The sequence below is a fragment of the Myripristis murdjan genome, chromosome 1, assembly GCF_902150065.1.
Source record: "Myripristis murdjan chromosome 1, fMyrMur1.1, whole genome shotgun sequence".
NCBI lineage: Eukaryota > Metazoa > Chordata > Actinopteri > Holocentriformes > Holocentridae > Myripristis > Myripristis murdjan.
Window position 1 is genome coordinate 26369960 of NC_043980.1, and position 16448 is coordinate 26386407.

Genomic DNA, 16448 nt, shown 5'->3' on the forward strand with positions numbered 1-16448 from the left:
TGAAACGGAACGGCAAATTTAATCACTTCCTTAAATTCATTATTTTCTGTTTAGCCCTTTTAATAAAAGGCGCAACATGTATGCAGCTGCAGGATTCACATTTTTACTCGGCAACTATGAGCCGTGTGAGGGTGTGGTAGAAACCTGTAATGGTTTATATGAAAACCACCCCCAGAGGGCATACAAAAAGGCGAAATACAAACACAAAATCACTTATACATTTTAAATATTAGTTTTGTTGCTTTCAACAGGATGAGATTTAAGTTATTACAATCAGTTACTACATAATCCACTTAATCCACATAATCCACTCCCAAATGTAAAATAGTGATGATACTTTCTATATTTAATATGCAGCATTCAAGGACAAAGATATAATTTATACAGTCAGCGTACATTGTTTACATTTGGATCAGTTGTGTCAGGTGGTTTTGCCACTATGTTTGCCACACAGAAGCAGCCAACAGTCACATGACTGAACTTTAGAAAAACAAGTTCAAGTCATTATGAAAAAGGTGGTGGCATTAAGTGTTGAATCAGTTTGATCTTCTGTTTTGAACTTGATGTCCCATAGATTTCTGCTGATGGTCCCTCGCATGTCTGTTTGCAGGGCCGGCCCTCGGCTTTTGTTGTCTCGAGTCAAGAATTTTGTGTGTGGCCCCATAACACTTCAAGGATAACCCACCACTTGCTTCCATCACTGATAACAGTCTATTATATGGACCTAAATGCTGGCATGGACTTTATAACACATTCTGAGTCTGTGTGTGTATGTGTGTGTGAGTGAATGAGTTGTCTGTTCTGTATGTGGCTCCTGTTGCTCTCCGTTTCAGGTTGTGACTGCACCCTGGGTAACATCAGCATTCTTTGTGGTCTCCGACTCATACTTCCTCCTCCGGTGGGGGTTTCAGTTCATGGTGGCAGAGTCCACGCTGACGTCACTGTGCCAGGTGTTGTTTCTCTGATGAACTTGATAATAACAGCAACCAGGCCAAGTCAGTGCTGATGCCCTGCACCAGAATCCAATATGAACATTTTATCTTTGCATTCCCACTCTCCACAAACAAGGAACTCAAAATGTTTCTGTAGTCTATTTGTTAAAGCCTGGAGGTGAATGGTGTTAAATGGTAAGGATAAGTCTACATATCCCTCTGGCCACAGGCTCTCGCTTTCTCTGGATAAATCCAGTATCCTATATCAGGTGCTCAGTGGTGAGAGGATAAATTTTTACACATTTTACTTGACTGGGAAAATTTTGTGACGAGAACAGATGGGTTGACACAGTACGGATACTTTGGAGTCCTGTGGCAGCACTTTGATGTCAATTAAAATGTCAGTTTTACAGTTCAAGCGTGTCAGACAAAAATATGACAAGTCTTTTTTTTTTTTTTTTTTTTTTTTTTTTTGACAGATCTGTAATCGGATTCTTTCTTACAGTGGGGCTGCACCACTCTTTTTGTAATCTGGTTATTCTATTTCCATCGTATATAATCTATGAATCTCATACTATGGAGAATCATAGGCCAGGCTAATATAACCCAACTATCCTGTAGTACTATTATTTTACCATTTTAATTTAGCAAGTGTGTGAATGCATTTAATGTATTTATGTACTTAATCAATACACACAGGCAAAGATGTAAAACATAATCAATATGTAATATGATGTTTGCTTTGTTTATCTTAGTTAAACTCTGTTAGTGGAAAGAGCATTATGACGTCCTGCTCATGCAGAAGTACTGTTACTTTGCAGATAATTAAGTATGACAAAGTGCTGATTGAAATATCTGCTCAAGTCAATTAAGTCAACTGCACACATGTCAAAATGCACTCAGAGTGAAAGTTACAAGTTACTTTTCAGAAAAGAGAACATAGATTTTTCCATCCAATTCTAAAAGAACAACAGTACAGAATTCACATTGTATTTTTAATAGAAAAATTTCAGAAGTTACAAAATAGTGCAAAACAAAGTAAAGTCAGATTACTCTTCTCCTTCTTGCTGACTGACCCTTCAGTTTAAGACTGAAGGGTCAGTCAGTTTGATTATATATTTTAGTCCACTTTAATTTTCTTATGGAGAGCTGACATGATTTGTGATTTGTGCTTGGTGATTGATGTGATTTAAAATTACATAAGAACAAATCTACAGCAAAAATGTACTTCATCACTGTGTAAAGGTAAAATTACTTACTTCAAAAATACTTGAAAAAGTACAAATGCACAAAGAAGCTACTCTATTACAGTGAGTACATGTAATTAGTTACTTCTACGCTTGATTAAAATCCAGCAAAAACTGAATCAGTTTTGATTACAGAGTTATGTTAAACTGCACTTTCACCATAAGGACACATTCAGCAAAATTACTTCAGATGCAGTATTTGTATTGTGATAAGTTACAGTGTGCAAACAAATATTATCTGGCAGAATTAAATAAGGCAACAGTGACCATGACATCTGTAATAACTAGTGCAAGCTGCTCTGAGTGACTCTGTGTGTGTATGTGTGTGCTGTGCACTCTGAGATGTTGCTGCTTGAAGCTTGGGGACTTTTTGGCCTGTTGGTGGCGCTGCGGTGGGTCAATCAGTTTCCTTTTGTGGATATAGGGTATCAGTGTGAAAACACATGATTCCCCAAAGGTTCATCAAATTTTACCCAGAGACCCTGAGCATGAAGCTGAGTCTCACGCAGGCCTGTTGGTGGGCCATTGAGGTTTATTATCAAAATGCTGGACCCCATAATCCACAATCCCCTCCCCAGTGTTCAGTTGTGGGGGGGGTGGCTGGCATAATTTTGAGCAGTGACCCACTGATTTACTACACTAATACACTACACTAAAAAAATAAGGGCCGCAAGCTCAACTATTATCAGTTTAGCAAGTGATTTACTAACAGCTGATGTATAAGTAAGCAGTGCCAAATTCACCAGTTTGGCCAATTTTGCACAACTGGCCAATATGAATACCAGAATCACTATTTAAACAGGATGACTGAAAGATGCACATCTTTCCTGTTAAAAATAATAAATGTAATTTTTTGCTTCTGCTTTTTTAAGTTGATAATGTGAACTGACTTTGGAAAAACAAAGTAGGCTGCAAATGGATTTAAAAATCATTTTCATGTTTGCACCTAAATTTAAATGTCCTTTCCTCTGGATGCTAAATAGTGCTCACGATTCAGGGATAAATAAACTGTTTTCCGTTAGTAAAAAAGGTACAAGGAGCTATTATACTCATTAGAATAAATCACTCCTTCATTTTTGTGTTTTGTAGTTGACACCCCTTAAAATACATAAATAAATGTTACTTTGTACCCTGTTATCCACCATTAGTGCCACTGCAGCCCTTTAGTAAATCAGGGGGTGGGTGTGTATAGTTTGCAGTTGTAGTGGAGGCACTGACTGCTGATAATCACCACTTTATACTCTGTGTAGCCCATGATGTCTTTCAACAACTCAGATTCCAGCTGAAAGTAATAATGCTCATCTCCACTGCCCTGAGGTGTCACCCACTGACACAACAGCTCAAGATGAGACAGAGACAGAGGCCACTTGGAGGAGGGTGTCTACTCCAGTTCACACAGCTCAGCGCTGTTTGCAACCCACAGCCCAGGATAGAGAGGCTGCGTGAACGTGGTCTGGACTGTGTGGAGAAGCGTCATGGTGTCAGTGACACTGTAGAAGGACAGAGTGCCTGCCTTATGATCAAGGTACACGCCCACTCTACAGGACCCGGGGTCTGGTACCTCAGTCTCAATATCATTGTGTCTGAAACATTTTGAGTTTTCATTAATGTCCAAACTCCAGGACTTGTCATTGCATCCGAACGCACACTCATCGTAATAGCCCGTTCTGCTGAGATCTTTATACGCGACTGCTATTTCGATGGAGCCTTTCCACTCCACCTCCCAGTAACAGCGTCCAGTGAGGCCCTCTGTACACAGCACCTGATAAAGGTGAGAGAACCTGTCCGGGTGCTCGGGATAGGGCTGCACTATTTCCATGTGCTCCACCTTTCTGTTCCCCTCCGACAGGCACATTTCTCTGTACACTGTGTTTGGGTCCATGGTGAGCTGAACATAATCTGGGAGAGGAGAACAGGAGGAGACCAAATTAAAGGAAGATGTGGACAAATGTAGAAACTGATGAATCTCTCCATCACTTGATGCAGCTAAAGCCAGTGACTCAGTTTGTTCAGACAATCTGTGCACACTTACTAGAGCTAAAGGAGGGTGTGATCCAGCATCACACTGCTACGCTTACACAGTAACGTTAAGAATTGATATTTACTTGGTTTATGTAATACTGTTTAGTCTGTGGTGCAAGTCTGAGGCAGTACGTTAGGGTCTGATGGTTAATAGGGTTTTGAAGTGTGTGAGTGGAAATCTGGGGCCAGTTCATCCTCATCACAAGAAAGCTACAAGGAAGTGAATGAAACACATGCAAGATATGCACGCAAATAAGTCCTCAAACAAGTAACTTCATTTGAAAACGTCTGGTGAAAAACTCAAAAATTACATGGAAAATTTTGACATATATCGGTCAAAAAAACGTGTTGCTCCATAGCTTCTCTCGGCCCAACTGAGCTTAATTACAGTGACGTCAGGGAGCATGATGATGCACTCTGATTAGAGGTGACAAGTTCTCAGTTCAGGACAAAAAAGAATATACTGTATTACTATTTCAAAACATGACTCTTAAGTACAAAATCACAGTATTTAACTTAATCACATTTCTCTCGTAAAAGCTCTTACAAGTACAATGCCAATAAATAAAAACAAGGTTTTGAGTTAAAGTGATTCTCGTCTTGCTTCTAGTTCTGAGGTGTCATTTGGCAGGTGTAGTTTGGCACTTGTATAATTAAAATTTGGTAATTTTATTTAAACATATATATTTTTTTTCAGCTTAAATGATAGTGATACATTGTAATGCATTAGATCACAAAATTTAAGGTGTCACATAGCGTGTACGATGACCCAAGTATTATAATAACACTGTGACATGAGGTCTCAGGTGATTCCCACCCCTGGCACTTACACAGGCCTAAATCAACACAACACAGATATAATTACAGTAATACCAACAAAGACTCACAATGTGAATGTGAATCACAAACCTGGTGCCTGGTTGTGTGATGCACAGCAGCCCACTCAAGTGAGCTAATCCAAAAACGTACAAACAGCATTTCCACTAGAGGGTGCGTGCTTAAAACAAATCCTACAGATTTAATTGAAATCCACAACAAGTCACACGGCACAGGACACTGCATCATGGATATGATTTTAATTTTTTTTCTCCTGTCTCTTTTTGTGCCTCAAGATCTGTAGAGAGTATCAGTAGACAGACACCGTGTGTTGTTTCGAGATTAGAAGACTTACATTTTAAGAAGTCAGCTCTGGTCTTGGGGTCTGCTGGCAGCGAGACATCTGCTGGTTTCATGACATACACCAACATATTCACACAGACAACACAAAAAGGTGTATAAACATGCATACAGAGGGCCTCATTTTATAAATAATGCTGAGTATGTCTATTAATGGTAGATAAGACTGTGGCATAAGATATCTGAACAATATAAAGCATGTTAATAAGCATATTATGTGGTGGTAAGCATCGAGGTACACTGTTGTACTCTGTTGGTACATGTTTTAGTTGTGGGTGTGAGCGCTCTGTACCAGGCTGGGACGGGGAAGTGGACACAGGACAGGAGGGTGGCACCAGCTGGTCTTGTTCAAAGTCTGGCACCTATAAAATTATTGTTGTTATATTGTGCACGTTATGTAATGTGTAATGTGTTGCTCAGTGACTCAGTGGCATAATATATGAACTCTAATCCCCCTAATCTTTCATAACACACACACACACACACACACACACACACACACACACACACACACACACACACACACACAGGCTCCAAAAGCTATCACCTCTAAACGATAGGGAAGGTGCCTGCGACAATGTGGAGGAGGATTTTCTGGGGATCAGTGTCAATTTTCTGTTTTGAAACTGATAATGCGATGCCAATATCAACAAGCTCGCTCGGGTACAAAAGCTCAGATGTACATTATATGAGGCCACCAAGACACTGTCTGTTTCACTATCTCTGGAGCAGCACCAGCGCACACACAGATTAGTCTTGTCTCTCTGCTTTTCAGCTCGGCTGCATCAGTCCCTTTGGCTCAATCCCAACTGATGCAGGCCAGGAAAATAACACATTAGATGACAAAAGTATTGGAAAAAGTTATGTGACATTTTGCTATTTACTTTTACTCCAGAACCTCGCTCTGCTGCTCAGAAGCTGAACAGGAACGCCAGGTGGTGGCTATTGACTCTGACGTGCTAATGAACTCAAACATAGAGGAAAGATGGGTTTTGACATGTTCGACCACTCCTGGCTCCCACCAAGGAGTCGGGTGGAAATACTGAATTGGAGGCACTACACTAAAAATAAAGTGGTTAATTTTTTTTTTATTTTTTATTTTGAATGTAAGATGTACAGTCTATGTACTGTACATAATCAAATACCGAGCCTCCATATCCAATATTCTCTAATGTAACTGAAGGAAATTTGTTTCAGTGCTGCAGTGTACTCAGCTAAGGACAATAATTTCTCCAATATCTTTCAAAATGACATTTGATTAAAGTATATTTTGTCATATTTATAGCAGTCAGCCTCACTCATTACATTAGGCCCTATAATTTTACAAAGCTAGTCTATATTTGCACTAGCCTATGCAGAATTCATTTTGCATAAAGTAATATCGCATTTCGGAATATTAGTTATATAGCCGATATTTAGAGAGCAGGGCGGCTGATGGCTAATACATAATGCAGATATGATGTTTTTTGTTTTGCATGTGAAAATAAACCACATTTCTAAATGTTATTGTCTGCATTGTCTCTGTTTGCTTACGTAGCTCTGAAATCTGCATGTCTGCAATGCACTAATTTTAAAACAAATAAATGTCCTCAGGTGATAAAATAAAACAAACTTTGTTTAGAAAATAAAAAGTAGGAATGAAAAACAAAGTCTTACTGCACTTAACAGCTCGCATGACCATCTCAGCTTTTTTCATAAACATCCAAATGGGTTAATGCTTTCTGTTGCAGTTTTCACAAACACAAAGAATAAAGCACCTCTGTATAGCCTCAGGATACACAAAAATACAGTTACATGGCACAGACTGTAAGGGGGGTGGGGGGGTGGGGGGGTGGGGGGGGACAATCATAAATAAAGTAGCTAAATAAATAAATAATAGGTGGCTATTTGCAACAGTTAACTTCAAGAGAAATCACCCCTTCACAGAATTTATATTTAGTTAACGACCAACATCAAGATTTGTCTCCAGCTGTCCTTCACTGTGAGGAAAAGCCTGTGTCCTCATGAACAGCTTCATGTGAGGAGGTGCAGGAAGTGACTGATACACAGTTTAACACACGACTGACAGAAGACAAATGCATTTACTGTCATCTACAAGTGTCAAATTTAAAGCAGCACGATATTAGGTTTGCGAAATGAAACGGTACATGACGCGTGCGCACACACACACACACACACACACACACACACACTTTTTACCAGAGAGTTTGTGGGCAGAGCTCCTAGTCGCTGTTCCATCGCTGTGAAGTTTTTTTATCCTGTCCTGTCTTACTTTACTGCTGCTCTCCCAACACAGTTTGACTCTTTCACTTTAATTAGCGCTCTCTCTCTCTCTCTCTCTCTCTCTCTCTCTCTCCCTCTCTCTCTCTCTCATGAGGAAGCGCAATGATGACCTCTGGCCAGTAGGGGGAGTGATCAGCCATCATCAACTTGACAGGCGTGTGAATCCATCACGGATGTAGTCGAACAGCTGTAGCAACTTCTGATGTTTTTAATTAACCATTCGTCTGACGCAAAGTTTTTACTGTTTACCTGAACTTATCAAATTGTGGCTCCCTGGAGCCCGTTGGTGCTTGAGAGGCTTTCTTTCAGTGGTTTTAACATCCTGACATCTACTAGTCTGGTCTTGTCATCGTGAGAGCTGGTACTACACATGAGGAGTTAGTTTGCTGGTTAGCTAGCTAGCTTGACAGTGTGACTTTTGTTTATTTTCGTCCTGTAAAGTCAGACGACATGTTCACGTCTGCCGCTTGTTCGTGCGTGAGAAATGGGAGGAAGGTCTCGGCCCATGTTGGCAGACTGTCCCGTCTTTGCCCGAAGAGGTCCTCGGCCTCCACAGGGCCGTGCAGACCCCTCACCCAGCGGCCGTGGTTGGTGCCAGTCGCCCAGACGCAGGTGCTCCCCAGGGCCGTGTCCTTCTCCGCCGCGTCCCGTGCAGATGTGGCCTCTCCCGGCGCTCCGACAGACCCAGCGGAGAGCGCCCCGCCCGAGGACGGCGTCCGCTTCGGCTCGCTGTCCGCTGACTTCTCCTCCAGGAGGTCTTTCCGGAAAAGTAGCCCGGACACCCAGGATCTGCGATTCCAAGACGATGTGGAGGAAGACCTGGGTGAACCTGTGAAGTCCGGGAGTAGAAACACCCCTTACTGGTATTTCTTACAGTGCAAGAAGCTGATCAAGGAGAATAAGGTTAGTCTGACACACAAGGTCAGATGGACACAGTGTTGTGTCTCCTCTGCCTTGCTCTCTCCTGCTTATCTGTCTCCCTCTGTCCCTGTCGCAGCTCCAGGAGGCCTTGGATCTGTTCAGCAGAGACATGCTGAGAGGAGAGAGGCTGCAGCCGGAGGAGTACAACTACTCGGTGCTGATTGGAGGCTGTGGCCGTGCTGGACACCTCAAGAGGGCCTTCAGACTCTACAATGATGTATGAATCCACTCACCTGGGTCCTGACAGTTCAGGACACTTCATTAGTTGTATAAATACGTAAACAAACTGGTTAGTTAGGTCTAGTAGACGCATTTACTTGATTTTTTAAAATGTATTTATAATTTATTATTATTATTGTTTAATATAATGATAGATGTCCACTGCAGGTAGGCTATTGTTGCAGCAGGTAATATGTAATAAAAATAATAAATCATAAATCTCACAGGGAAACGTTCAAATTAACTATTCACTTAGCTCTTAATAAAAATAAAAAAATAAAAAATAGCCAATTGTTTTGCCCCAGCATCATCCTGTTTTACCCATTACATATAAAAAAAGATAAATGAAATAGATTTGTATGCATTTTATTGATGTTAGTTTACATTTAACAGGATAGTAGACAAAATAGTTATTTCGTCAACATGACTTTGGTTTGAGATGATATTTTTTAATGTTGAGGTGTCCTCTTACTTTTTAGTTTTCAGATATAAGTGTTTTGCGTAAACACACAAACGCACCTCAGATTGAGGTTGTGTAACTGTTATTTGCATGTCTTCCAGATGAAGAAGCGCGGTCTAGTTGCCTCAGATGCCACATACACTGCCCTGTTCAATGCCTGCGCAGAGTCACCATGGAAACAAACGGGTCTTCAGCAGGCGCTGCACTTGGAGCAAGAACTTCGCCGCAAAAACTATCCACTGAGCAGCATCACGTACCACGCCCTTCTGAAGACACACGCAGTCACCAATCATCTTCAAGCCTGTATTCACACACTCAGGGTATGACTTGTGTGTCTGCAGTTGTGTGTGTGTGTGAGTGTGTGTGTGTGTGTGTGTGTGTGTGTGTGTGTGTGTGTGTGTGTGTGTGTGTGTGTGTGTGTGTAGACTCTTGGTATGGAGACCTGAGGGCTGTACGACGAAGTGAGATATGGGTTAGCGAGTGTTGAGTCTGAAGCCAGAGGTTGCCAGGGTAACGTCTGCTGCAAACAACCTGCTCCACGCAAGGTTTTGTCCAGAGCTTCGGCTTAAAATCGGCTTTTTTTCCTGTGTGCTTTGGGCAATACATCTGTTAACCCTTTGAATTTTATACTGAATATCATCCACAAAGTACAAGTACAAGAATAATAAGCCATAGCAACTAGGCTACATCCCTCTTTGAATTATATTTCTATGCTTGTTCCTTATTTGCTGCCAAGTTCGTCTGACACTGCTGGCATCGCCTCTTGTAAAACACTGGTCAGAAATCAAAGTCTATCAGACACAGGCCTAATATTATATCAGTTAAGTTTATTTCACTTTATATTGACAAAACTACAGTGATTTACATGTATGCTTTGTTATAAGACAGTGTGAGTCCTAAACGCAATTCTTGAGTGTAATGTTTAATTGATACAAATAAACTTACGAATTTACAAGATCTGCAATTTTCTGCCAATATTCTTCTCTGGCCTTACTTGCGGCCACAGTAATATATTTTTTCCTCCTCATAGCTCTGCATAACAACAGTTTGTTCCTCCTGAGTGAAGTAGGTGACATAAGATCTGAGGAAAGCCAGGCTGCGCAAAACCAATTGATAACCACCATCGTGATAACAGTCATTTAGGTTTTGTCGACTGGCTCTGTTGAACTTGCAGCCCTATGATGCAATGAACTGCTTTTTAGATTTGTATGTCCATGTGTTTGTGTTTGTTTGCAGGAAATGCGGCAGAATGGCCATGCTCTCACTCAGGAGACATTTCACTACCTACTGATGGCATGTCTGAAGGACAAAGAAGCAGGATTCAGACTAGCTCTGCAGGTGTGTCCACAATCAAATAACTAGATTTGTTAGGATTTTTTGTTATATTAGGGAGTAAAATTCACTCAGTGTAGCTTTTGACATGCCCATGACATACTTTTTTTTATTGTATGATGCGCTGCAGAATGAGCTTTGAAACATTAATGCCATGTCTGACACTTCCAGTGCATTTCTGGCTTTTGTCTATTTGTGTGTTTGTTCTAGATTTGGCGCCAGATGCTCAGATCAGGGATTCGACCAGACTCTACGAATTACAACCTGCTCCTACGAACTGCTAGGGATTGTGGGGTTGGTGATCTTGCCCTTGCCACAGACCTTTTGCTGGGACCTGATTTGACATGTCAGAATGGGAGAGATGGCATGGCAAATGTCAGACCAGAGTCACGAAGGAAGGATCCAGTGGACATTGACCTCCTGGAGAGAGAGCTGTTAATTCAGCCTGGTCAGCACAGTCACAGACTCAGTCACAACAACACAGGCAATGAAATTGTCCCTCGAGCAGAAGAGGAGCCCTGTAGCAAACAAAACTCAACCCAACTGGTAGTGGTCAGGGAAAGAGAAAATGTCTCACTGCCTTGTGAGCTACAGGGTGATTCTGGGCCCCCTAACCTATTGGACTTTTTTGAGGGGAAAAGGGGCGGTGTGGTCTCCCTCGGCACTGTGAATGAAACGTCTGATAGGCTGGCCGTGATAGGAGGAGCCAAAGGCGTCCTGGAGAAGATGGCAGATAATGGACTCAGTCCAGACCTGAAAACCCTAACCCTACTGGCCGATGTAATGGAACCGAGCAGAGAATCGTTGCAGATGCTTCTGCAGGTTGCCAAGCAGTACAAAGTGAAACTCGATGTAGCTTTCTTCAACTCTGTGATTCGCCGATCAGCGAGAGCTGGCGACCTGGATGGAGCAAAGGTAAAAATACTCCTTCACCCATAACCAAACCAGAACAGCAGCCTTGTTTACTGTTGGGTTTCTTGTTTGCATAAGTGTGTGTGCCTAGTTTTAAATGCTCCTTTCTCTTTCCAGGCTGTCTTGGCTGTGATGCGTCAGCGAAATGTAAATGTGAACATACAGACGTATGGCAGCCTTGCACTGGGCTGTGAGCGACAGAGAGATGGTCTGCAGCTCCTGAAAGATATGGAGGTGATGACAGCAATGTCAGCTTCATTATTTATAAAGGGGAATATTTCCTTAATAAAGAATTCACATGATTTTCATGTGGACGAAGGAAGGAAGGAAGAAATCTTTTTCCATTATTACCTCTGCCAACAGAGTTGGACAGGGCTCATTTTTTCACCCCATTCCATCTGTCTGTTTGTGTGTTAGCAGGATACCTAAAAAACATTATGAATGGATTTGCATGAAATGTGGTGGAAAGGTTGATCATGGAACTGATTAACTTATTAATTTTTCACACTGATTGGCCAAAGTGGGGTGTGGCGGTGGGCATGATTAACTTCTGGTAAATATCCAACATGTGGAACTGACAGTTGCATAGTGTTGGTGGAGATATGTGGTCTACCAAGTGCTTTTTCTAGTTGTAATTTATTTGCTATTGATCTAAATGCAGGTGGGACATCAGGAATGTGAACAAACTTTTCTGTCATGTATCTGGCCAGGGGAGATAGTGGTGCATGTACACAGTATTTATGCAGATGAGACTTTCCTGGGGTAGGAAACTACATGACTCAAAGCTGAAACTAAGGAATATTTCCCCTTTTTAAAATCATCAGAAACAAAATCAGGTACAAGTGCTTGGACAAATAGCCCTCCTCATATCCAGGCCAAGAAATGTGGCAGTTTAAGAATGAATTGAACACAGTGCATACATTTATTTCTTTTTCTTTTTTTTTTTTTTTTTTTTTTTTTACTTGTAGGAGGCGAGATTTAGGCCAAATGTCCAGGTGTTCTCTGCTCTGATCGGCCATGCAGCTCGAAGACTGGATTACATCTACCTTAGAACACTCCTCAAAAGCATGACGGCCATGGGTGTGTGGCCAAATGAGATCATCATCAGACAGTTGGAGTTTGCTGCACAATATCCACCCAACTATGACCAGGTGAGCATGCAAGTGTACATAGGAATGTTTGTCGTGTCTGCTGTTGTGTTCCAAATAAGCAGTCCATACCTTATTTACTTTTAAGGATACAATGGATCAAACTTGGTGGATGTATTACACTCCCATAGACCAATAAATATGAGTATATGTGTATGAATCTTAAATGACTTAAAGTGTAGTTCCAGTAAGTAGTTGCTGATTTTGATCATTGACATGGGACTGGAAAACTTAGCCTTCCCAAAGTGAAGGCAAAGTCCCTTAACCTGAGATCTACTGAGGCTGATGAGAGCTGAGATCCTCAGCCCTTTTCTTCATTGTCAAAAACTCTTTCTTGTTATGGCAGTCAGTAGTTGGGAGTGTGGTTTCACCCTGAACTGCCAGATGCTTTTATCTGTTCTGTGCTTGGTTCTGCACAGTCTAGGATTTTAATAAGTTTAAATGTCAGTGGAAAAGTCTACAACATAGATTTTCTTCAGCAGGTTTGGATTTTCTTCAGCTGATAGATAGATACACTCACCACTTTCCCTTTCTTTTTATGTTATTTTCTCTTCTCCCCCTCTCACTCCTCTGCCTGTTATCCCTCTCAATCGCAGTACAAGACCAGAGACAACTATCTTGTTCACATCGACGGTTTCCGCGGATACTACCAGCAGTGGCTAAGAGCCATGCCTGCCCTGGGTGCTGAGGACAAGCAGGCAGAGCCACAAGCTGAGACCGACCAGGAGGGACCAGCTGATGGACTGACAGAGTCTGAGAGGAATAAGAAAGCTGCAGCAAGGAGATATCGTACCCATAAAGGCAGCAAGCAGAGCAGCTCCGTTTCTGTAGTGTGACATAAATGTGTTTTATCAGTTGTAATAGCACCTGCTAAAACAGTCTCTTCATTCTCATTTCCCTTGCTTTATAGCATGCCTGTCTGCTTACATTAAGCTGTGTAAGACTGGATGGATTTCTGTCTGTGTCAGGTCAAAGCACTGCCTCATTGACCTTGTGGCCTCACATCACTTAACTTATTGTACTGTGAGTGTGTTTATGACCCAAAGGATTCATGTTATTTTCATTAACATGGTAAATAAAGCAAATAATATGCAACGTTGAGACTGAGTGCTGGACTCTAAGAAACTTAAGGCTTGGTTTTCTATTGCATTGTACGACAATTTAAAGTGACAATGTTAGAGTAATTGGCTTAGTGAACCACATCTTGTGTAAACTGTCAACCTTAGATTACTTTAAAAGTGTAGAATCCAAAATGCATGTTGTTGAGGTGAACATTTGAAACAAAACAAATATAAGATATGCATTGAACCAAGTGGTACTAACTTTCTTTGGACACCAATCTCACATTACAAACTTCAGTTCGTCAGTAGTATAGAAGTATTCACCTGAGTGGGTAAGCAGTATTTGGTCAAATGAGGTAGTCTGAGGAAAAAATAGCTGAAAACCAACAGCTTGATGTGGTGCCCTAAGCCCCTGAAGAAATTGATGCAAATTATATGCAGAGGAAGCAGAGAACCGGACAGGTGGTAGAGAGTAGAGGGGCTGAGAGTCGGGAAAGATTTAGTTCAGTGGACCTATGTAAAAAAAGCAATGCAAATGAGGAGAATGAGAAGATGAAGGAATACAGTGAAGGCATCGCGCCGGGGATGAGTCAGAGAGGCAAGAGAACAGTGAGTGTAGTGAAAGTAATGAAGACAAAGGATCCAAGTTGGGGAAAGGGACCAGATAAAATTTAATGAAGTTCTCTATCTATCTAAAAGGGAAAGTAAAGAAAGTTAGATACAGAATATCCAGTGGGCTGTAAGTTTGACAATTAAAATGACTGATAGGAGGAATGCACCAGTTGTGTTTAACTGTACATCCAATTGTAAGGCCCTGTGCTTTGAATAATGGAGATGAGTGTCCTCGTTCCACCCCTAAGCTTCTTGGAAGGATCTGATCATCATGGTTCATAACTTTGTCAGTGGTTGAATTTTCTGAGTAGCTGCATTTGTCTGTGAGGCGTCGGGATTGCAGAAATATGTTGATGGCTTGAAGGGGAGAATTATTTAAGTGCTCTGTTCAGTTTGATTGCTGCCAAAATTCCTTATACCTCTCCCATAATCATTCTCCAGTCACAGAGATAGTGTCAAAGCATCATATTCTGACACTCACTATGGGCTGAATGCACATTTAGTGATTGAGAAATTCTTCGAGGGTTTTACTTAATGCAAAGAATAATTTAATGTGCTTTAAAGAAAGATTAGTTATTCTTATACATGGGTTATTAGTTATTTGGATTATTTTCATCAGTGCACAGTCTACTAAAACTTGAATGACTCGAAAAATTGTGGCAATTATTAAAATATATTACTGCCACATCACATAAAAACTGCCAAAGTGGGTCTGAAGTGATGCCCCCATGAGATAACTATGAGTGGTTTTACTGTGCATCGCTGTGCTTGTCTGACAAAGGGAGTGACACCACATTGTCGAGTATCAGGTGCTAATGTAAGAGCCTCTCTCTGAAAACAATTGTGCAACCTGAAGAAAGCCAACATGTACAGAGAGTGCAAACTCTAAGGCATGGACAGAACTGAGGATGGCAGTAATGCAAATATGTGCTTTGTACAATGATAATAAAGGCATACAATTCAATTCAATTCAATTCAATTACAATGTGAGGAGATACCCCAATTATGCTGAGGGGGGTTTATATTAGAAGGCCTTATGGTGCCCTTTCAGCCTGATTCACACTGCCTAGTCCTCATATGTGCCTCATTAGTCCAAGAATAACACAAGGCTTGAAGCAAAGACTTCGCAGGGTTAACCACAGAAATTTCCAAAAACACAGTGCCAACTACAGCCAGAGGCAACAATCTGGTGCACATGGATGTAGTAGGGAAAGAAAGTGCACACTCGAGCTGGCTCCCATACTGTTTGATGTTTCCAGTACATGACATTTCAGGTGCAAGCCCTTCTACAGACATGTATCAATGCAGAGACACCTTTCAAATACTGTGTCTGTCAGGAGGGGATCCACTGACAAGTCATGTCACTGCAAAATGCAAAAGAAGAAAACAGAGAATCGAACAGTACAGAAGGTTGACCACACTGCAAAGAAGTATTTACAAACTATACCGTATGTTAGCAGCATTTTTTGGAGTCACAAGATGATTAAGACATAAGCAAAAGAAAAAAATAATTCTATGCAAAAATTGTGAAATTCTGTGCAGTTTTAAAATGTGATGCCTACTCTGATAATTGAGCAAATGAGATAACCTGAACAGGTGGTCATTCTTTAGGTGTACTATTCATCACCACCAGGCATTGGTTTGTTTTAAGGGGTCATGAGCCAAGAAGATTGAGAAACCACTATACATTATATTCACATCAATCAACATCCATGAAATCCTGAAATACCCAGTGAGTTTCAATCATATACAATAAAATCTAAACACTTAAATGTCTCATGCTTGGAACATAAACACAAACCTGCACACACCTTGGGACTTAGAGGAAAAGGCAAGTAAGCTAAACCAGAAAAAAAAACAAAAATTCTTCATCTTATCTATGAGCGTTAAGAACAACAGGTTGAAATATCTGTCTCCAAAAGACTGTCTGACCGGTTGTCAGTGCATGCAGCAGAGATAGTGGGTTGAAGAGACCTGGCAGATGGTGGCATGCACTGACTCAATGGCCATCTTGGAAAGCATACAGTCAACAAAATCTGTCAGAGAGGATTTATCCACTGAACTTTAACATGGTTTGCTAAGATTTCATAGAGGTGGTTTAGGTTAACAGCTACAGAGCAGTT

General features: G+C 41.2%; 2 protein-coding genes across 3 annotated transcripts; one reads left to right on the top strand and one right to left on the bottom strand.

Annotated features, from left to right (window-relative positions):
- Positions 1-1922: 1922 nt before the first annotated feature.
- On the bottom strand, positions 1923-7853 carry LOC115365879 (stonustoxin subunit beta-like). 2 transcript variants are annotated; one of them, XM_030061092.1, is made up of 4 exons: positions 7577-7853; positions 5670-5739; positions 5373-5420; positions 1923-4078 (listed from the first exon to the last, which is right to left on the bottom strand). In XM_030061092.1, exons 1-4 carry the CDS (start codon positions 7613-7615, stop codon positions 3561-3563), a joined length of 675 nt encoding a protein of 224 aa, XP_029916952.1. In that variant the 5' UTR covers positions 7616-7853; the 3' UTR covers positions 1923-3560. The 2 variants fall into 2 exon arrangements, with proteins under 2 accessions (XP_029916952.1, XP_029916944.1); XM_030061084.1 differs by having other exon boundaries at positions 5373-5423.
- A 79-nt stretch (positions 7854-7932) lies between these two features.
- On the top strand, positions 7933-13753 carry ptcd1 (pentatricopeptide repeat domain 1). Its single transcript, XM_030061073.1, has 8 exons — positions 7933-8563; positions 8658-8798; positions 9362-9580; positions 10497-10598; positions 10803-11507; positions 11622-11738; positions 12473-12655; positions 13249-13753. Exons 1-8 carry the CDS (start codon positions 8111-8113, stop codon positions 13486-13488), a joined length of 2160 nt encoding a protein of 719 aa, XP_029916933.1. The 5' UTR covers positions 7933-8110; the 3' UTR covers positions 13489-13753.
- Positions 13754-16448: the final 2695 nt, after the last annotated feature.

Bases quoted from the DNA above. Each gene is read 5' to 3' on its own strand.
- LOC115365879 (XM_030061084.1), bottom strand. From the start codon at position 7,615: ATGGAACAGCGACTAGGAGCTCTGCCCACAAACTCTCTG. The intron at 5,740-7,576 runs GTAAAAAGTGTG...ATAATTTTATAG, and splicing joins CTCTGCCCACAAACTCTCTG to GTGCCAGACTTTGAACAAGA. The intron at 5,424-5,669 runs GTACAGAGCGCT...TCATGAAACCAG, and splicing joins CACTTCCCCGTCCCAGCCTG to CAGATGTCTCGCTGCCAGCA.
- ptcd1 (XM_030061073.1), top strand. From the start codon at position 8,111: ATGTTCACGTCTGCCGCTTGTTCGTGCGTGAGAAATGGGAGGAAGGTC. The intron at 9,581-10,496 runs GTATGACTTGTG...GTTTGTTTGCAG, and splicing joins CCTGTATTCACACACTCAGG to GAAATGCGGCAGAATGGCCA. The intron at 11,508-11,621 runs GTAAAAATACTC...TTCTCTTTCCAG, and splicing joins GCGACCTGGATGGAGCAAAG to GCTGTCTTGGCTGTGATGCG.